The 22,113-nt window shown below is 45.3% G+C and overlaps 1 protein-coding gene across 5 annotated transcripts in view; it reads left to right on the top strand.

The window, feature by feature from the left end:
* Nucleotides 1-22,113, top strand: part of HECW2 (HECT, C2 and WW domain containing E3 ubiquitin protein ligase 2) — a 1,572,445-nt gene that overhangs the window by 1,491,926 nt on the left and 58,406 nt on the right. For all 5 annotated transcript variants that reach the window (XM_085648759.1, XM_085648760.1, XM_085648761.1 and 2 more), the window contains 2 exons: nt 10,239-10,391; nt 15,152-15,250. In XM_085648759.1, coding sequence (XP_085504885.1) covers nt 10,239-10,391; nt 15,152-15,250 — 252 coding nt within the window. The remainder of the gene's footprint in view (nt 1-10,238; nt 10,392-15,151; nt 15,251-22,113) is intronic.

Here is a 22,113-nt window from a genome sequence, read left to right on the forward strand (position 1 = left end):
ATTGGCACTTGTTGTGGTGCAAAGAGTTGGGTTTGTGGGAACTTTGCCTTGGCGGCGGTGCGGGCAGCAAGATCTTGGCATGAACGACCCATACACGTTAACAAAGAGCCCAAAGCCTCAGGACTTCACCTTTTCTTTAGAGGAGTTCGACTGAGGCCACCCCAAGGGTCCAGAACCTGAGGGGCACCTCTTGGGAGCCAGGAACTCACACCAACAGAGACCAGCAGGGCTTAGGCATGTCCAGGCAGCAGGTTAGCAGGGCAGTTGCTGGGAGCCTCTGGAGCTTGCCATGACTCTGTTGCTCAAAACAGGTCAGTCTGCTGACCCTTGGAGTCACGTCAGCCAGGGATAAAGGGTGCAGGTCAATCAATCGATCAAGAATTTATAAAGCGCAACATATCGCCTGTGAGGGTCTCAAGGTGCAGGAGTTGCTAACTGCTTTTTTAAATTTATTTTTTTAAAGGCACTCGAAAAACGGGGGAATAACAAGGAGAAAGCAATGTAAATAAGGGGAAAGCAAGGAGGCTGCACTCAAAAAGAGGGGGAAAAGCAAGGAGAAGACAGGAGCAAGAGTGATTCAGCAGCACAGGTAGAGCTGGGCCTGGGGCCTTCTCAAATGGGTCGCGATGCAGACTCCATTAAGTAGGTACTGGGAGGAGGGAGGGGCAGTGGAGGTGGTGGGTGGGTCTAGGCAGAAAAAAGGCGACAGGCAGGAGTGGCAATGAGGGGACAAAACAAGGAGAAAGCAATGAAAACGACGGGATAGCAAGGAAAATGCACTCAAAAAGAAAAAGCAAGGGAAAGCAATGAAAACGAAGGGAAAGCAAGGAGAAGGCATTCAAAAACGGGGTAAAAGCAAGGAGAAACCAGTGAAAATGAGGGAAAAGCAAGGAGAAGGCACTCAAAAATGGAGGGCAAAAACAAGGAGAAAATAAAGAAAATGAGGGAAAAGCAAAGAGAAGGCACTCAAAGAATCGGAAAAAGCAAGGAGCAAGCAGTGAAAATGAGGGTAAAGCAAGGAGAAGGCACTCAAAAAGTCGGGAAAAAGCAAGGAGAAGACAGGAGCAAGAGAGCGGCAGCAGCACGGGGAGAGCTGGGCCAGGGCCCAGTCTTCTTTCTCCACAAGCAGGCCACAGAGCAGCAGTGCAGAAGGGCATCAGAGTGCCAGTCCATCTGCCAGCAAAGCAGCACTGCACTCCTTCTGTAGCATCTACAGGTCCAGAAGTGTACTGAAGAGTTGGGTCTGAGGATTCAATATTTATATCTGGTGCCTACTTTGAAATATGAGAAGTTTCTAGAGAATTCCCTTTGAAGAGCTTTGAGTTTCCTGCCTCCCCTGCCCTGGCTCCAAACTGGCTGCATGAACAAAACAGTGCTGACAAGTCCTTTGTGTAAACGAAGGAAAATAGGAAGACATAAAGAGGTGGGCCAGCTTTGGCTGACCCAGACATCTTACAAGAAGACATGTTCAAGTCCTTTTGCAGCAGGAACATTCTTTGGGACAGCTTTACACTAATTCAGATGGTCTTCAATGCTCCTCCTTGTTAAAATCTTCATTGCCTAAAGCTCCCTCCTGCAGCTCCCATGGAGAGGCATAGGCTAGAGGAAATATCATAGGATGATCGGAGCTCAGTAAGTAGGAAGGCCTAACTCTGACCAGCTGTGGTTGGGAGATGTGAGCGTCACCTAGGCTAAAACAAGGAAAAGACCCTTTGAAACACCAGTAACACAAGCAAGTAGCTGATGTTCCACTGCTGCCCACATCACCACCTCCTCTTGAAATGTTGTTCATGGTTTATTTTTGCTGGCAGCTAGGACTAAAGCTCTCTTCATTTAGAGCCACATATGAGTCTCATCAGTGCTTGTGCATTGTTTAAATAGGTAGATGGGTCTATTAGTGAGTAAGGAAATCCTGAATCCTGTATTCCTGTATATTAAAAACACAAGTGGCTAGTTTACTGGGTAATGATGTCCACGTATTTCTTGTGTGAAGTGTCACTTGAAAGAAGCAGTATTTTATCAGGCCTGTGAAACTTCTCAGATATTGTTTTCAACCACTATATGTAATTAATTTTCATATATCATTAAATATCTTCTGTTTCACAAAGAATTCTGGCCCCAGTTTAGTTTTCTGCAGCCTTTGTTTAATTTTTTAGGTCTTGGCTAGACAGCGTGGAAGACGTTCTTTATTACGAACCTGGAATCACGCTGTGCCTTCACAGTGCCAGCAATATTTCAAATGCGTCTTTAGCAGTTATTCCTTCAGCACGCAAGTCGTATCACCGACTTGCTTTAGGGGGGCGCATTGGTGGAATTGTGTTGGATTTAAAGTTCAACACCTTCCCTACTCTTGCTCAGACTGGACTTGGAATAGTAAATTAAACTATTCCAAAATTCACCACCCCCAAAGGCAAGTCATTAAAACGACTTGCGTACTGAACGAATTTGTGTTAAAGAAGTGTTCATTCGAATGACGGCGTTCCGACGACATGCGTGCTAAACGCATGCGGAATCCTGACATACATTCGACAGCGCATGCGCTGTCTCATAGAAATGGATTGTGTTCTATCTGTGGGCTTACATGCTGCCTATCTTCTATAATTGGTAAACTTCAGCGTTGCTCTCATTTTCTTTGATGCCATTCATCATGGCATGTGGGCGTCATACCCTTTTCTTGTGTTTGACCCTCCTGTAGAGCAAGGACACAATACATGTCTCCTTACAGTGGTCCCTGTTTCCGGACCTATTATTTTCTTTGTTTTCAAGCACTCCACTGGAGTACTTGTGTTTTTCCTTGTACACATGCACACATACCACTAAAATGCATGCAGGTGTACATAAACAAATGCATTTCTTAAAAAGTTTTTAAAACATGTACAGCACTTGTTTATTTTTATTTCTTTGCATGATCCAATGGTATTGGAGTGCTCCATTTGTCGTCCATCTTGCCATAGAGCGAACACAAGCCAATGGTATTGGAGCGCTGTAAGTGCTCACCAACTACATTACACAGTGACACATTAATTTTTGTCGCTGATCCTGCATTGAGGTTTTTTCCCCCGTTGTCGCTTCCTCTCACCCTCCCCTGTCGATGTTTGCCCATCTCCCCATCCCCTCCTGCTTCCCTGCTTGACCTGTCCCCCCACTAGCTCCCTCTATGCTGCTGTCTTTTTTCAAATAATTATTTGCACAATCCGTTTGTATTGGAGTGCATGTTCCATCCTCCCTCTTGTTCTGACGAGCTACTGCTGCATTAATTGCTCTGGCTGCAAGCTTTTACCACGAGGCGATTGGGAACGCCTTTCTGGCCCCTTGAGATCCACTGCGTCGGAACTTCATCGCTGAGCTCTTTTCAGTTCTCACCCTAGAAGAAAGTGAGATATATCTAGACTGTATTGCTGATGGCACAGCACATTCCCAAGGACACGTTACTATTTTTGAAGAAGCTGCAGGCTGTCAGTCACCGGAGTGTTATAGCTTTCTAGGGAAAAATGAGGCGTTTGTTTTGTGCTACCTGTAAAGACTGCAGACCCCAAGCGCCGATCAAAGGCTAATTCTAAGACGTACTTTAATAGACTGTTCTAGGAATGCTGTAGGAAATGTCAGAAGACGAAATCGGTTTAGAAAAAGGGTGGATGAGTAAGAGGTAATGTGTTAGTATCTGTCATTCATGGCCAATGTCGGTGTGTTGTTATTTATGAAGATAGAAAATACTGAGCAATTTTTGATAGGGTATTAGTGACACCTGCAGCCCTATCATGAACAGCTATTCTGGCCCAACATAGGGCAGGGTTTGCTTTTCAATAGCCAGTCAAATTTCCATTCAATAGTACCATAAGGCAAGCCCCCTCTCCCCACACTCCATATGTAGTTGACCACAAAGAGTGCCCAGATTGAATGCAGAACTAACTTTTAGCCTTCCCTTATAGGATGATAACAGGGGCACAACCAGACCTGAACTTTTTTTTAGGGGGTGGGGGGAGAAGGAGTGGGGGCTAGAACTAAACAGTGCTGGTGGGGGCTCCAATTTCGCTCACTGGGAACTGAGACAGTTTTAGATGGAAGGCCAATAGGTTCGGTTTTAATGCAGTAATGCACAGAAAAGACAAATGTCCATGCCTCTTCTTTCCTGCAGTAGCACATTAAAGTCAGAACTTTTGTCTTTGCCAATGCATTTCCCTGAGACACCTAACACTATATGCAGCAACTCCGCTCCAGGTCAATGAAATAAATGACTTATGGCTATACGGTCTCTGCTGTATCTGTGCATGGGTTCAGCACTATGTATGCAGGGACCTGGCTGCATCTGTGCTGGAGCTCAGTTTTATCTGCAGAGGAGCGAGTTCAGTTCTACAAGATGATAAGGTATTTTTGTAGCAGAGCCCCACTCTCTCTGTGTGCACATGAATCTACATTTTTCTATGGAGTTTATGTCTTCTAAGTGTTCAGGCTATCTCCAAAAGAACAACCAGGTGACTACCTATGGGCAATAGAAGTTAAACTGCACTGTAGCACATGGGAAGGAAAGAGTGGGCCTCAACAGAAAAGCAAAGTTAAAGAAAAAACATAACATTTTCAGCTCTTGTCTCTAAGCACCATGTTTGAGCTTTCAAAGAAGGTGGATTCTGAAAAGGGGGGGTTCAGGTGGGCAATGTCCCTGAAGTAGGTGTGCTAACCCACGGGACTACAATTACTGGTTTGGATCATTTGAGATGTGAATGTGTCTTGGATTTGGAGCAGACACTGTTCTCCCTTTGGCGTAAGGTTATCCAACCACCAAGTGCCACTTGCAGAGATGGTAAGGATGATCAAGAGGTAGAACACACAAGGGCAGAGGAGTCTGGGGAACACCATGCCGCTGTGTCAGAAAGCTTTTGCGGTCGAAGTGCCAGGTGCTGTCTATACACAGTATCATTCTGATCCACCTCTTCAGTCTATTATATGTCTGTCCACCAAACAAAAAACATAAAGCAGACAAGGACCTTCTGGGAGGTGGACTGTGAGATGTGCGAGGGGCATAATTCAATTCTGATCCCCTAATACAGGCACAATCCATTGTTTTTGCAGACGTACTGCACATGCCTCAGGCAGTACAGTATATCTGCTAACATGAAGCTGTCAGGGCGCACGTCAGTGCATTCCTCAATCCAATGAAAAGCCACAAAGTGCAGCAGGGGCAGGATCCCCAGTTCTATCCCAGCTTCTTATAGGCCTGCGCTTCCAGTCCTATCAACAGGGTTACTGGTAATATACAATGGTGTGGCTGATACGTTTTTAGCATAATTATGGTTTTGTCGCATTTGCCACGTAATCCCTCATCTGCTGCATAGTCTCCAGATTTTAACAAAAAAGATTTTGTTTCTAGCTCAAATGGTTCAAAGGTTACTAAAAACCCAGTGACATGTGTTGCTGCGTATCAGAAGTCCCTTTGTAAAGGTTGACTAGTCTACTTTCTCCTGCTTATTGCTATGTTTGTGTGCTAAATTGGTACCAAAGAGGTGCAGAAAGTATTAACAAGTGTAAAAATGACAAAATAACGAAATGATACCATCGTAAAATGTGCCGTATTACGCCGAATAATTTGTCTTTTCAAGCCATATCATTTAGTCAATCCCTATTGCATAATTATGCCCTTGCTGCTCCATCTGGCTCCTCATTGGGAATCATGGTTGCTGGTTCCAATGCCCAGCACCAGATTCCCGCTTTGCTGCTGCCATGGAGCCTCAAACTTGCCAGCTTAGTAAGCCAGGTAAGTAAAACAAAATTTGTATTTCTCTATGCGTCTGTGTATGTGAGGGTGTTTGTGAGGGATGGAGAGTGAATGAGATTGAATCAAAGTGTATGTGTGTTTGTGTTTGAGAGTGTCCATGAGAGCAAAAGTGAGAAACAGAGTTTGGGACTGTGCATGAATAAGTGAAAGTGATTACGAGGGAGTGAGTAAAGGAGTGGGAGTGTGTTAAAATGTGTTACTGATTGGAGGTTGTGAGAGGGAGTGGGAGTGAATCGTCGGTGTAGCTGTCAATGGTGCAGCAAGTGCAGATGCGCCAGGGCCCAGAGTTAGTGACTGTATGTTAGTGTGTTAGTAAGTGAGAATGAGTCAGTGAATATGAGTACATTTGTGTGTGAGTAGCAGTGAGTGGGAGTGAGTATAAGTGAGAATAAGCAAGTGACAGAATGTGAGTTAGAGTGAGTGAAGGAAAAGTGACTTAAGCCCAGGTTATCAAAAGTTTTACACAACGCAGCACAGCACCCAAAGTTGCTGCGTTGCATGAGAGTTGGAAAGCTCCAAAACTGCAAAGATATGGCACCATCCTGCTCTCTCCCTAATGCTGGCACACAATTAAGCTACTGAGCGCCTCACACATCATAGTACAAAGGTGTCCAGCATAGGTTTTTTACTGGAAGGATGCCCTTCCAGTACAAAATACTATGCTTTGACTAACTTTAAAACTTTTTGTGCTTCGGATTTGTGCTGTACAGTCCAGTAGACATGCAAAGAGGGAAACGCTAGGAAAAATAAAAGCATTTTTCCATTTTAATGTCCGCTTTCAAGTGGCATTTATGTTCTGGTGCAAAGCACTGTCTGCTATTGTTAGTGGATAAGATTTGACGTCAAAACCTTGGGTGGTTGCATGGGAACACCCATGGAATTCCCCCTTGATGCAGAGTGATGCAGAGCAGCGATTTGCACTGCTTTGTCTTACTTTCAGGCACTTTTCCAGTGAAAAAGAGGATTTACACTGGAAAGAATATAAAAATAGAAAAACATTTTGTGCAGGTTTGTGTCACCCTTTGTGAAACAAACCCAGCGCCAATTGGTTGGTAATCTGTGTCCAAATATGAGCGGGACGAGTATGAGTGAGGCACATTTTTGAAAAAATGCTGTAAACTCCTGGGCGGTGTTACGGCACACCGCTTTCAAAGATCACCAGCTGCCACTGAAGCCAATGCTAACTAACAAGATGTGGCGTAATGGCCTGAGCTGCATACTTTTGAACTGGGAACAAGGTTTGAATCGCAGCATCAGCTCAATATCCTGTGATCCTGGGCAAATACTTTAATCTCCCCATGCCTAAAAAAACACATTTGATTTTGTGTAATGTAATCTGGTGCTCATGAAAAGTATCCTGATGTCTTTGGGCTGGGTTTGTTTTATGTATAACTGCACAAATAAGCAAGCATTGGTAAATACATTAGGTTTCGCTTATGTGATTAATAATAAGCTTTTTTTGTTGTAAGTTCTAATAACTTTTGGGCCCGGTGCCACTGCACCTGCTGCACCATTCAAATCATGCCCACAGTGCCTGCAAGATAACTGCATTTGTGACTGTCTGTTTAGTAGTAAAATACAGCAATATTTGGTGTTTAATGGAGTTATGACACATGTTGGCCCCGGTGCCAGTGCACCTGCTGCACCATTCAACCATAACCCTATTGTCTGTAAGGTAACTGCACTTGTGACTGCCTGTTTAGTAGTAAAATATTGCAATGTGTGGTATTTAGAGGGGTCCCTAGAGCTTTAGGCCCCAGTGTCACTGAACCTGCTGCACCATTGAAATCATGACCTGGTTCTTCCAAGGTAACTGCACTTGCAACTGCTTATTTAGTAGTTACATATAGCAATATTTGGTGTTTAGAGGAGTTCTGACAACTTTTGGTCAGGGTGCCACTGCACCTACAGCACCATTTAAATCATGGCCCTAGTGCCTGCTTTTTAACTGCACTTGTGGCTGCCTGTTTGGTAGTAAAATGCAGCAATATTTAGTGTTTGTTAGGGCGCCTATAGCTGTTGGTCCTGGTGCTACTGCGCTTGCTGCACCATTGAAATCATGACCATATTGCCTGCTAGATAACTGCACTTGTGACTGCCTGTTTAGTAATAAAATGCAACAATATTAAGAGTTTAGTGGGGTGCTAGAGCTTTTGGTTCAGATGCTATTGCACCTGCTGCACCATTCAAATTGTGACCATATTGCCTGCTGGATAGAATGTCTTGCTTAGTAGTCAAATTTAGCAATAACCTGGCTTTAGTGGGGTCCATAGAGCTTTTGGGCCCAGTGCCACTGCACCTGCTGCACCATTCAAATCAAGTCCCTTTTAACTGCATGGTAACTGCAATTTTGACTGCCTGTTTAGTCGTGAAATATAGCAATATTATGTGTTTAGAGGAGTTCTGACAACTTTTGGCCTGGTGCTAGTGCACCTGCTGCGCCATTCAAATTGTGACCCTGTTGTCTTCAAGGTAACTTCACTTGTGGTTGCCTGTTTAAGAATAAAATATAGCAGCATTAGGTGTTTAGTGGGCTGCTACCCATGGGCCCTCTTTGTTATCTATCCATCCCAATCCTATTTCGCCAACATCATTTTGTAGGTTCTTATGTTTTAGTCAGTGCTTTAGATCCAAAACCACAAATTGCCCCCATTACCCCTTGCTATTGATATAAAAGTCTGGACTGCTCAATGGTCATTGCATTTAACGAACAAAAAAAACCTCTTTCTTCACTGTTCAGCATTTATTTAGCGCCTATTACTACTCACAGGAGCAGAGTTCACTATATAAATGCAATTACAAATCAAAACAATTTTAGATTTCTGCCTTGTTTGCTTGGAAGCACAGGAGTCTCTTATGAGCACACTGGAAGCAGCAAAGATAAGCTGTCTGTCGGAGAAAAGTAAATGTTTATTTCCATGCACTCTTCTCCAGCCGTACTGTGCCCGGGCTTTCCCTGGGATAGACACTCACACAGCTTCAAGCCCAATGTTGTGGTTTGTATCCAAGGGTATAACATAGTCTGGTTCCACTGTGGCCATTCTGATGATTGTGGCTGCAGCAGTGAATCCAGACGACTTCCTTACCAGTATGGTCGGAGCTGGAAATCTCTGTTGCTGTGCACTCCTGGATGAGAACAACTAAGAATTCACAAGAGTACTTCAACAGCAAAAGAGGAGGGATTGTCCTTTACAAATAGCACACATTGTTACAGGGCTTCTCAATTTTAAACTTCAGAATGTGTGCCCCTAATGCACCAAGTATTAGCAGGAAAGGTAGCAGGACACCTGATGTACGCACATAAACACAAGTCAACCGGTCGCTCTATGTGCAGTCACACCAATTATGAATATTTTGCCTTCTGTTGTCCAGTGCTTAATTTGAGCCGGTGGTTTCCGGTGCTTGGCACCGGCACTTATTTGTCAGCACCGGCTCTAGTGACAGTCTAACACATGGTGGCATTGTCTGCTTGATTTTGAGATTAGCGCAACAGCTGGGTTTATTAAACCAATTTGAATTGAAAAGAATAATAGCAACCTCTCAAACCATTATTATAGCCTTGAGTAACCTGAAATAGTCTGAATTGTAATGCTATGGCAGTGGGATGGTTAGGTGTTATGTTGATACTGTCATTCACAGTGCTGACAGGAGCAAAGGGTGGTGTAGGCTGCAGTGGCCTTCCTAGAAGGGCCCTGACACTTAATGTTTTACAAATTAAGCCCTGCTGTTGTCCCAAAGCTGGGATTCAGTGCCTCTCCTTTCTTCTACAAATGCCATTGAACCCACTTAATAGAGACTGAGGGCTTGCTTTAGAGTTTGGTAGACGGGTTACTCGTCAGAAACGTGACACATTTCCCGTCCGCCAATTACAAGTGCATTATATCCAATGACAGTTGGATACGTCAAACGAGAAATTCGTCACGTTTGTGATGGAGTAACCTGTCTGCTGAACTCTAAATCAGGACCTGATTTCCATCTCTCACTTGATGAACAATATGGACCCCGCCCCCCCAATATTTTATGTAAAACACAATCCTATGTCCATATGAGAAGTGTGGTTCAGCTCCAGGAGCTGTAACATCTGTATCAGTCTGCCCTAGAACATCTACCGCAACCACTCATTCACTGATCTAATGTGTAGTGATAGCAACATGCTCTCTGGTGGCTGAAATGTGGCATATTTGACTGAAATATATAAATGAATAGTTCCTGGACGCACTTACCTTTGAGCTGCAGGGGTGGGCTCAGAAACTTGCCCTGAATAAGATACTCAGGCACAGTTTGGTGGCTTTTGCGGCTGTGCACTAGATATAGTATTAGGACCAAATTCTAGAATGGTAAAAAGACCAGAAAATGTTGATGGGAAATTTTAGAATGTTAATTTACAATTCCTCTGTTTCTCCTTTCCTTCCCACTATATCTTTTTGTCAGAGGATTTATTTAGTAACTAGTTCTTTTTTCTCTCAAGGTTGGATTACAGTGGACCCTCGCGCGAATTCTTTTTTCTGGTATCCAGAGAACTTTTCAACCCATATTATGGCTTATTTGAATACTCTGCCAACGATACTTACACCGTACAGATAAGCCCTATGTCGACGTTTGTGGACAATCACCATGAATGGTAAGAAAGTATTAAGTATTGGTAGTTTTCTTGTTTTTAAGTAATGTATAGGCCCTTTGACCGAAAAATGTAGAGGGGTCCCGAAGCAGCACAATATCATGCCTGTGCAGTGACAAATGCAAGAAATTGATCTGACACATTTTCCCAGTAGTAATAAACGTTATTAGACCAGGCATGGTAATGTTATCTTAGCAATACATTAAAATCAATTGACGTCTGAGTGGGTGCGTGGCGTCCCAGGGATGCCTTGGATAGTATGCCCCAGAGCACACTATTATCTGCCCTTCCTCTTTTTTAAGTTGAGCCTAGCGTTGCAACTCATGCGTTGCTTGCTTTGCGAGGCATGTTGTAGTAGGGTATGTTTTAGAAGTGGTGTGGAAGCCCCGCCCATATTTTTCATTGGCTGGTGTCTTTCTCCATGGTAAATGCTGGCTTCCGATTGATAATGAGGCTTCTTAGTCCATCCTTGTTACCGACCTGTCTCCTTTTGTGACCGCCCATCGGGACTAAATCTTTTACTTGAGGCGTTACACTGTCTCATTCATTAGTCGGTAAGCACTTTTTTTTTTCCGCGCAATTGCGACCGCTTGTTTTAAACTATGTCTGAGGTGATGAGTGGCATTTTCAATTATTCTATTTACACACAAATACGTGTTTATACGCATTGAACATTCTGAACCCAGCTGAAGCGAAGACCGTCAGAAGGAGCACGTCGCTGGCTGCAGCTCCATTCATGCGAGGAGACAGAATACAGTCACTGCCAATGTTGGTGTAATGAATGCTGGCCGTAGACCTGGAACCTTTCATAAACCGAGGTGTCGCCTGGCACTCGGATACTAAACGCCATGATCACTCTACTCAGCGGTGGTCGTAGTATACACCAACCACGGATAAAAGGATGTGTCTCTCAGCAACAGGCACATCTTAGGGGCAGGTGGTTAACTGAGCCCCATGGGGTGTTGTTCCAAGGACACAAGTGCGTCTTATTCACATGTGCTTCCCTTTCACGCGGGCCGCCCTTCTCCTGGCAGGTGCACTCCTTTAGAGCCAGTGGGTCTCAGTTTATAATCTGGTCTGCGGGGTCAGGCGTATTTGTAGCAATGATGCGTTATCCTGGAAGTTATACTTTTTCAAATGATGGCTCCTGCAGAATGAGAGAGGCGGTGTATTAACAGGGTGCCAGCAGGGGTTTTAACTCTCCTCCCTCACCTTTACTGGTACTTAGAAGAAGGAAAGCGCCCCCGGGCTAAAAGAAGTAACAAGAGAACGGCCATACAATTTTGCAGTACAGTGCATAGTCTCCATGTTAGTATTGTTTACATAGCGCCTAAACCCAAATTACTCTAGGCGCCAATCCAGGCCATTAAAGCGAATGGACCGGCTAGAGGGTTAGAGTTGAATCTTCCTTGTTAGCTGCCCAAAAACTGGGCCCAGGTGTGGGGCGTTGGAACACAAACTCAGGACTCTGCAGAACCAAGTGACGCTGGTTAACTGATTTCAAAGACCAATGCCTTTAGAAAGACAACCATTTGCAATTAAATAGGTCTCGCATTTACACAATTTTAAGCTATTGGCATTGTAAATGACAATGCCTTTTATTTATGTTTTAAAAACCAAAACATAAATAAAAGGCATTGTCATTTACAATGACAATAGCTCAATCTTGCGTAAATGCGAGACCTATTGCATTGCAAATGCTTGTTCTACCATGTAATCTTTGCTTTTCAAATCATTTTATTTTGCTACCTTTGGGTAATCGTTGCACAGCTATAGAAAGACTGTGAGGACTGGAAACCTCACCTGTATTTTTTCAACGTGAAACCTTTCAGTGGGACACAAGTCTTTTATCTCAGTCTGATAAAAAGTAATTTTCAGTGTTTGTGAGACTGTATAGAGGAGTGGGTTTACTTCAGCTACTACAGGTAAAATGATTCTCCTCTACGTATAAGGTCATAACACCCAAATAACACCCTCAACAGACATTTATTCACAGTGTAAACCGGTGTGTCAAGCAAATACAAGCTGACACGGCCACGGATTTTAATAGTATGCAGAGATGCACATAGAAGAAGTGTTGCATCCTCCAGCGGTGTCAGGTGGGGGAGTGTTCCCTCGTGCCACTGCATGTTAAAATACAGCTCACCTATAAACAAGAATGTATAATGCCTTGTGGGCTATTGTTCCTTTACCTTGTGTTGCTCAAAGAAGTGAGTTCTGGCAAGCTCATTTCTGCTACTAGCAAGTAAGAGAGCTAAGAAGCCTGCAGCCCCAGTCCTCCAGTGACTGCAAGCAGCAGCTCCTAATAGGGACTAACAGAATGTCAGTTTGTACAGTTCTGTAAAATGATCCACTCACTGCGGTATTACATTATAGGGTACAAGCAATATTGACACTCTGGGAACTTTCTCAACCTTACAATTGCAGGGAGTTTGTAACCGGGTTGGAAGGATGACGCAACAGGTGTCGTCTGGTTAATGAAGGTTCTATTTCTAAATATGCTCTTCTTCTCGGAGAGGCCAGATTTTGAATAGACCGGTAGGGGAATGTATAGTCCCAAAGGTGAGTGTTCCTCTTCCCAACGTGGCTGCGGTGTACTCGATTCAGCTCTCGGCGGCGTGGGTCCTCCGGGCAAGCAGCTGCAGAGAGGGGGCTCTCCGGGGTCCGTAAAACACAAACAGAGAAGCGTGGGTCAATATATAACATTCCCTTTTAAAGATTTTCAAGGGACTCGGGAGTGAGGGAATCACACTGGTGCACACGTGATAAGAGAGACTAAGACCGTACGTGAGTTGGGGTATCGTGCTAGTGAGGGGAGGGGATTTTCTATTTACAAAATAGAGGCGGCGAGTGGCAGCGTCCTTTAGCCCTCTTACTTCTCCCGCCTCCCAACCCAACCCGAGAAATGGTACCGTACCTGGGTCAGCCACGCTCCTCTGTGGGCGTGGCTCGGCGAAGCGTGGTTGCGGAGTCCTTCCGTCTCCGGCTTCCCGTCCTCCGTAGTACTCCCTCCGTTCTCCTGACGTCGTCGTGGTTCGTCCTGGCGTTGATTCTCCGCTCCTCCGATCTCCTTCTCCTCGACTCTCACTCCGGTGTCCAAGCACTTCCTGATTCGCTCTTCTGGAGGTCTTATTGGTTGTCTGCTACCGCCGTCATCGCAGGGGGCGGTGCTGTCAGGGAGTATGGCCCAGTTAAAGGGACCTGCTTCATATTCCGATACATCCGTTAGGGAGGCCGTCCATGAATCTCCCTGGGGGGCACAAAGCACAGGGTCCGTGAGTTCCCGAGCTTCCCACCAGTCACCCCCTGGTCTGATCTCTTCGCCGCTGTCCTTGTGACAGAGTTACAATCCAATACATCACAAAACCCCAGTAACCACTTAAAGCCTTTCCATCAAATGGTCAACCCTCACAACCAATTAGCAAGCCATAACTATTTCGTATATCTCAGGCACCAGACCATTGCTTATGCCATGAAAGCCAGATATATGGGTAATTAATATTCATGAAAGATCCCATACTAAGGTACCCTGATATCCATCCACACCGCTTTCAGATTTTTCCAGACTTCAAATTACTGATGAAGCGTGTTCTTTGTTCTTGTTGGTATGTTGTCAGTAGTTGAGCCAAAGGGCTTTAAGCCCCATTTCACCACCTGGCTACATTATGTTATTCCAAGCGAATGTATTTATCTCTCTGTGCCTCAGTTTCTTATCCTATCTGTAAGGGGGGTTAGGACAGTAAAAAAAACGGATATTTATATCGTCTGTCTCCTACAGTAAAACGTAATGTAAAGTTGATTTGTAAAGCGTTAAGTGAGGGTATCCAGGCTCTGGGTAGGATTGTGTAGGCGTGTGGTGAGGCTGGGCCTGAATGCAGGCAGTCTCGATGGTCCCTGAAGAAGAAGAATTAAATAGCCAGGTCTTCAGCTTCTTGCAGAATTCAAGAAGTGAGGAGGAGGCCTTGAGATGTCGGGGGAGGTCAGGATTTGGAGGATTAGTAGGTTAATGATCACCCTCACTTTAATCATGCATTTCCCACTGAGATCTCAACCCATGTACCTAATTACAGGTCCAACCTTGTTAGTTTTTTATTAATATGCTCTTGTGCATATTCCACAAAACCATCTGTTAACATTGTGCGGACCAATTAATATTATCAAGTAAATGTATGAAACATTAACATGTGACTTGATAAATATAGTACAGATATATGTAGACAGAGGGTGATTAATCATTCAAATCATCTGTGGTTGGATCCAGTAATGGAGGGACAGATAAGTGGATTGGGTGATTATTTATTGTGTCAGTATTACATACTTCCCGACCTGGATGGTACTCAAATCATATGGTAGATTGATACATATATGGAATAACTGAGGGGTTGGGTGGAAATAATGCAAGGTACATGAGTAAATTTAATATATTATCTGTGTGGGGATACAACTAGTGTGATTTTCCACATCAAATATTACTGGTACCACAGGTATTGGTAATTCTGGGATGCCATATTACAGCAGGATTTGCAAGTATAGCCATAAAAATCCCCTATGGAATTGGGTTAACATCTGAAACAAATCAGTGTCACTGCACTAATTTCCATGTTATTGCCAAAATCCATATCTTTTTGTGCTAACAAATCCCACTAGATTTAGCCTGGTGTAGATATACCCGATGTTTCACATGAGGCAATTATGCAGGTGAAATTACTACATGCTTCATAATACAGATTGCTTCTGGTTCTGTCTCCATTTTCTTTGTGTAGGTTTAGGTTCAGTGGAAGAATCCTTGGTCTAGCCCTGATACACCAGTATTTGTTGGACGCTTTCTTCACAAGACCCTTCTATAAGGCCCTCCTTAGAATGTGAGTAAAATACGACGGCTATGAGTTTATGATAATAATGATTAGGAGATTAAATGTTTTTTAAAGAAGGGGAATTTTAATTTGCCCCAGAAATGGGAGTAGCAGAAAGATTGAACAAGAGGCAGACATTTTATGAAACCATTGACATCGACTTCTGCTTATGCTTATTTTATTAACATACCCATATCCCTACTCTAAAATAGTTTCTTAAACTTGGTGGATGATGAACTTGATCCCGGGTAATGCTGAACCTATGTGATACTACATCAAAAGATACTTGAACAGTTCTGTCTTTGTCTTTTAATTGTTGTGCCAAAAGTATCCTCAGCAATGACACAACGAAGCTGCATCAAGTGGAAGCTTCTAATATCTTTAAAATTCATCCCTCGTTGCTTACCCATAACTGACCATGTTAAAATGAGTGCCACAAACATTACTATATATTTAAGAACATTGTTAAACATTGTTTGCAGTGCTTAATTTTTGTTGCGGTTGAAGGTAATGCCTACCAACACTCATTCTTAGGGAGAAGGACTTATTTTTGACCAAGAGCAAAAAAAAAAAAGTCAAAAAAGGGATAAAGAAAAAAGAGAAACCAAGGCAAATGAATTGGAGTGAGAAAGAACTTGCTATTCTGATAGAGGCTTTTAGCAGCAGATTCCTCACCTTTTGAATATTCCCCAGGTGTCAGACTGGATCCCAAATCTTTTTTTGTCGTAACTCTGTGCACCGAAAGGCGGCTCAGTGTGAAACCTTCACTGAAGCCGTTCTGCTCCGGAAATGATATGCTGGGCCCATAAATGTGTCACTGCCACACACACGCGTTTCTGGCATTCTTTCAGATGTGGATCCAGAGCTTCTTCTCATCTCCCAGAGAGCTTTACCTCGACATTCTTCTACTAATTTTTTTCAGTATGCAAGGCATGTCATCCCCTAAGACGACAGGTTTTAAACCCTGTAAAGACTGCTGCAAGCAGATGTTAGTGACAGATCCCCACCAGGTATGCCTAAGGTGCCTGGGGTCGGGCCATGACTGCAAGACCTGCGGAGACTGCGCATCGATCAACAGAAATGCAATTAGTGGAACGCAAGATGAATCTCTATGTTGCCAAGCATAAGAAGATGCAATAATGGAACCTCTCCAAATCCAGCTCCTAGTACAAGGCTTGATCCAGGTCCTGCTCCAGTTCCTGGAGTCAACAGAGCTGCTTAAGAGGCAGGTCATCGTTGCACTCCAAGCCTTCCAGCAAGCACAAAAGACACAAGAAGTCGAAGCGGTGATCCGCTCCTTCGTGCCTTCCCTCTTCCTGATGAGGTATGTTGGCAGTACCAACCGTTTTGCTCCCAAAGTCAGCCGATTCTGCAGCTGGTTTAGGCACAACCTGAGTTTCCAGGGCCTTCAGTCATGCCACACTAGATAGAAGAGCTCTGCGCAGCTATGCTCCGGCTCTTCGGATCCCTACCAACTCCCTCTTGCATGCCTTTGGGCCCCACTGAGCCAAGAAGAATCTGCCTCTCACGCTATGGTCATGCTTCTGATGGATACATCTGCCAGTGGATTCCTCACCTTGTGAATATCCCCTGCGCCAGCATTCCACGGAACTTTTTTCCCCCAGCACTCCACGCCGACGAGGACGACGTCATAATGCATCGGCTCCGCTCGCGACTCCGTATGACGTCACCGGAGCCATAAGAGAACCACGTCGGCGTGATGACGTCAGTTCCCTTTTTTCCGCGCCTTCGACGCGCAACGGTTTTTCCAGTACTTTCCTGCTACTTTGTAGTTGTTAGGTGTTACTGTTCGTAAAATCTATAATGTCTTCGACGAGGAAGTCGGGCTTTAAGCCCTGCAGGGAATGTGGGGGACATATGTCGATGACGGACCCCCATGAGGATTGCTTGTGGTGCCTTTCGTCTGACCACGATGTTGAAGATTGTGTATGCTGTAGGAGGATGAATCCAAAGGCATTGAAGGAGAGGAAGGCTAAGCTGTTTATGGCTAAGATCGGAAAGGAGAAGAGAGGGAGAAAGAAGGAGAAGTCGAGGCCGGAGTCGGAACATCACAAAAAAAGGAAACATTCTTCTCGACGACGGTCCTCTAAGAACAGGAGATCGAGATCGGCTTCGCCTCGACGACGTCGCAGTAAGGACTTGTCACCTTCTAAGTCTCCGGGAGGATCTCCTTCGCCGAAGCGGACTCCAGCGCGTTCACTGGCGCAGTCCCCGGCGCCGTCACCGGCGTCGTCTCCGGTTCCAGTGGAGTCGTCTGGCTCTAATGGTAGTCAGGAACAAAGGGAAGAGCCTCCTCCAGGGACTGAGGATTCTGCGGCTCCGATGGAGGACACTGCGGCGCCGCTGCCAGGTACTCCGCAGAAGGATACAGGTTCTGCACCTTATCCACAGTTCCCAGTTCCAGGTGCTGATTCTTCGCATTTTTTAAATACCATGTATGGAATCTTTAACCGGGCTGCCTTCCCATCCGGTGCACCGACTGGTCCCGTGGGTCCTATGGCGTATACGTTAGGGGTGCCGCAGCATTACGCTCAGGCCCCCTTTATGCCCTTTCTGCCGATGGCGCCTTCGTGGCAGTTTCCGGCGCCGTCTGGGTATCCGTCTCGGCTTTGTCAGGATAGACCTTCTTCGGAGCCTTCCTCGACGCCGTTGCCGACTCCCTCGGCGCCGCGTCCGGCGCCGCCGACTCCGTCTCTGGCGCCGCCGACTCCGACACCTCTGGCCCCGCCTACGACACCGACGACGCCGGCTCCACGGATTTGATCAAGAAGGGAGGCCCAAAGGGTATTGGAAGAAGGAAGGTATAGAGTGGAGGTAGAGGAAGGTGCATGGACACATCCTCTGATGAGTTTGAGGGGATACAGGAGGCTAGTGGCCTGGATACGATCCCTGAGTGGGAGCATACTTCGTCTAGATCCTCTCCACCACAGGAATTGGCTCCCTACCATGTGGTTATTAAAAAGGCCACAGAACTGTTGGACTTGCAGCTACCCTCTGCGGAATATAAGTCTAATCTATTGACAGAGGTGTTGCATTCACCCACTTCAACATCTGAGCCTTTGCTGCCTTTTAATGAGGCCATTTTGGAGCCTGTTTTGGAGGTTTGGCGAAAACCATTTTCTTCTCCGGCAGTTTCCAGGCAGGTGGCGAGAAGATACAGGGTGGCACATGGAGATCCGGATTTTCTTTCAACACACCCGTCTCTAGAGAGCCTGGTTGTGCAGGCGTCCTGTTCAAAGCATGCTTCAGGGGCGTTCCCTCAGTCTCCTGCTGATAGGGATTCCAAAAAGGTTGACCAGGCGGCTAAGAAGACTTTTCCATCAGGAAGTATGGCGTTAAAGTCTACCAATGCCACGTCCTTGCTGGGGCGTTATGTGCATGCATTAATGGACTCTATGAAGTCTTTAGCCCCTAAGCTGCCAGATAATGATAAGGCGTCCTTCATGGAGGTGGTCGCAGATACTCAAGCTGCTGCTAGACAAGTTATCCAATCGGGGCTTGATACAGCGGATTCAGTGGCGAGAATTATGGGCTTGTCTATAGCCACAAGAAGAGTTTAGAACACAGGGGTAACCCTTTAACCCAAGGAACCTGGGCCTCGTAAATATATATGAACAATGGTTCCGTAGGGGAATTAGTATGTACAATGAAGAAAAATCAATAGAACAAAAACACAGCAATCAATGATCTAGCAAGCACTTAATCTTAAAGACTGAGTAATATTTCAAAGAACGTAACAATTTATTTTTAGTATTTCTTGTGAATTTTAAATCATTCATCAACTCCTTTGGATATGTACACAAAATGCGAACGGGCTGTATATACAAGATTATTTACAAAACAACGACGCAGTGACAAAGTGAATAGGGTGACTTTGTGTGATAGTGTAAAAATGGATATATACAATAATAATAAAATACAAAGGAAGTTATTCACAAAAAGTCCTCGGCTAATTTATGGATGGGTAATGAGCCTTGTATGGCACACGTCCTGTAATCTGTATATACAAGGTATTCCAATTAGTGCAGGACTGTGGAACCGTCAACGTTTCGACCCTTTGTCGACCAGTTGTTCTATATGGTCATGTCGGGTCTTCTTCAGGACATTGGGGATGTATAACAGCCCAAATAGTGGTGAAGGCACCGAAGTCAGACAATGTGGCGTAGTGGCAGTCAGAGGGAGTTTCCAATATCAAAGAAGGTCTAAGTTCCTCTTCGCCTAGTTAACAACTCATGTTCTCCTTTTGTCATTCCGGTCAGCGTGCCAGCTATCAGTCACTGCCTTCAGGATAATTTATTTGGCAATGCTGGAGTCTGGGACATCAGGATATCACTTCAACTGATGTATGGAAAGTATTCTCGGGGTCTCCGGGAGTCAGTTTCAAACGCGCCACAGGTGGCGCGTTTGAAACTGACTCCCGGAGACCCCGAGAATACTTTCCATACATCAGTTGAAGTGATATCCTGATGTCCCAGACTCCAGCATTGCCAAATAAATTATCCTGAAGGCAGTGACTGATAGCTGGCACGCTGACCGGAATGACAAAAGGAGAACATGAGTTGTTAACTAGGCGAAGAGGAACTTAGACCTTCTTTGATATTGGAAACTCCCTCTGACTGCCACTACGCCACATTGTCTGACTTCGGTGCCTTCACCACTATTTGGGCTGTTATACATCCCCAATGTCCTGAAGAAGACCCGACATGACCATATAGAACAACTGGTCGACAAAGGGTCGAAACGTTGACGGTTCCACAGTCCTGCACTAATTGGAATACCTTGTATATACAGATTACAGGACGTGTGCCATACAAGGCTCATTACCTATCCATAAATTAGCCGAGGACTTTTTGTGAATAACTTCCTTTGTATTTTATTATTATTGTATATATCCATTTTTACACTATCACACAAAGTCACCCTATTCACTTTGTCACTGCGTCGTTGTTTTGTAAATAATCTTGTATATACAGCCCGTTCGCATTTTGTGTACATATCCAAAGGAGTTGATGAATGATTTAAAATTCACAAGAAATACTAAAAATAAATTGTTACGTTCTTTGAAATATTACTCAGTCTTTAAGATTAAGTGCTTGCTAGATCATTGATTGCTGTGTTTTTGTTCTATTGATTTTTCTTCATTGTACATACTAATTCCCCTACGGAACCATTGTTCATATATATTTATAGCCACAAGAAGGCAGGCATGGCTCCGTTCATCTGGCTTCTCCACATATGTTCAGGCCACATTGGTGGACTTGCCGTTTGATGGACAGAAGTTCTTTGGAGAGAAAGCTGACTCCGCCCTTCAAAGATTCAAGGACAGTAGGGTGATTGCTAAATCTTTGGGTCTGCAAGCAGCTGCTAAAGGATCTGGTTTTAAAAAATTTAGGGGTTTCGGAAGGTCTTCATTTCGCTCCTCCCGACAGCCTCAGCAGCAGCAGCAACAACAGAATCCCCTCTATAGGTCCTATAGAGGGAGACAAAGGGGTCGGAGAGGTTCTGGAAGTAACCCCTCTTCTTCCTCCTCATCCTCTGCTCCCAATGAGGCTTCAGGGAAGCAGCCCTAGATCCCCCATCCCGGATCATGTAAGACCTGTGGGGGGTCGGGTGTCCCACTTTCTGCGGGGTTGGAAATCTGTTACAACAGACCTTTGGGTTTTGAACCTCATGGAGACTGGGTACGCCTTTCCCTTTCGGGAGTTTCCTCCCCCTTACCCTCCTTGCCAAGGTTACTGCTCAGAGGACCATCTGCTCCTTTTACAGAAGGGGTTCTGGCTTTATTTCAAAAAGGGGCGATAGAGGTGGTTCCGGAGCAGGAAAGGGGTCAGGGATGCTACTCCCGGTATTTCCTGATTCCCAAAAAGGACGGCAGATTGCGTCCAATCCTGGATCTCAGAATCTTGAACTTTTACCTGAAACAGGAGAAATTCAAGATGCTGACCCTTGCGCAGGTTCTTCAAGCGTTGCAGCAAGGAGACTGGATGGTGTCGCTCGACTTGCAGGACGCGTACTTCCATGTCCCAATCCTGAAGTCGCACAGGAAGTATCTCCGTTTTACGGTTGGGTCGCAACATTACCAGTTTGCGGTCCTCCCGTTTGGTCTTACTACTGCACCTCGAGTCTTCACAAAGGTGATGGCAGTGGTGGCTGCTCATCTCAAGAGGTCGGGGGTTCCAGTTTTCCCCTACCTGGACGACTGGCTTCTGAAGGCAGAGTCCCCAGAGATGGTGCAGCGTCATCTGCAGGTAACATCTCAGCTGTTATTCGACTTGGGTTTTTCGATCAATGTGCCCAAATCTCACCTGGGTCCCTCTTAACGCAACCTGTTCATAGGGGCGGTACTGGACACTACTGTGTGTCGAGTATTTCCTCCTCCTCAAAGAATTCTCGACATTCAGGAGATGGTCCCTTTATTCCACAATGGAGCGGTTGTTCCAGTTCTGAAGGTCCTTCGCCTGCTCGGTCTGTTCGCTTCCTGCATTCTGTTGGTCAACCATGCACGCTGGCACATGAGGGCGCTCCAGTGGTGCCTCCGCAAGCAGTGGTATCAGCACAATGGAGATCTCAGGGAGTCGATCAGGATCTCCAGAGAAGCTGCAGCGGATCTATCTTGGTGGAGCGTGGAGGGCAATCTGTCTCAAGGAAAGCCCTTCCATCTACCTCCATCGGTGGCCACGGTGATATCGGATGCCTCTACCTTAGGGTGGGGTGCTCATCTGGGGGATCTGGAGATCAAGGGTCTTTGGTCTCCAGAGGAAAGGTTGCTTCACATCAACCTTCTGGAATTGCGGGCGATTCATTTGGCGCTCAAGGCCTTCCTCCCTTCCCTTCACGGTCAGTCGATTCAA

The sequence above is a fragment of the Triturus cristatus genome, chromosome 3_2 (genome assembly GCF_964204655.1).
Source record: "Triturus cristatus chromosome 3_2, aTriCri1.1, whole genome shotgun sequence".
Classification (NCBI taxonomy): Eukaryota; Metazoa; Chordata; class Amphibia; order Caudata; family Salamandridae; genus Triturus; species Triturus cristatus.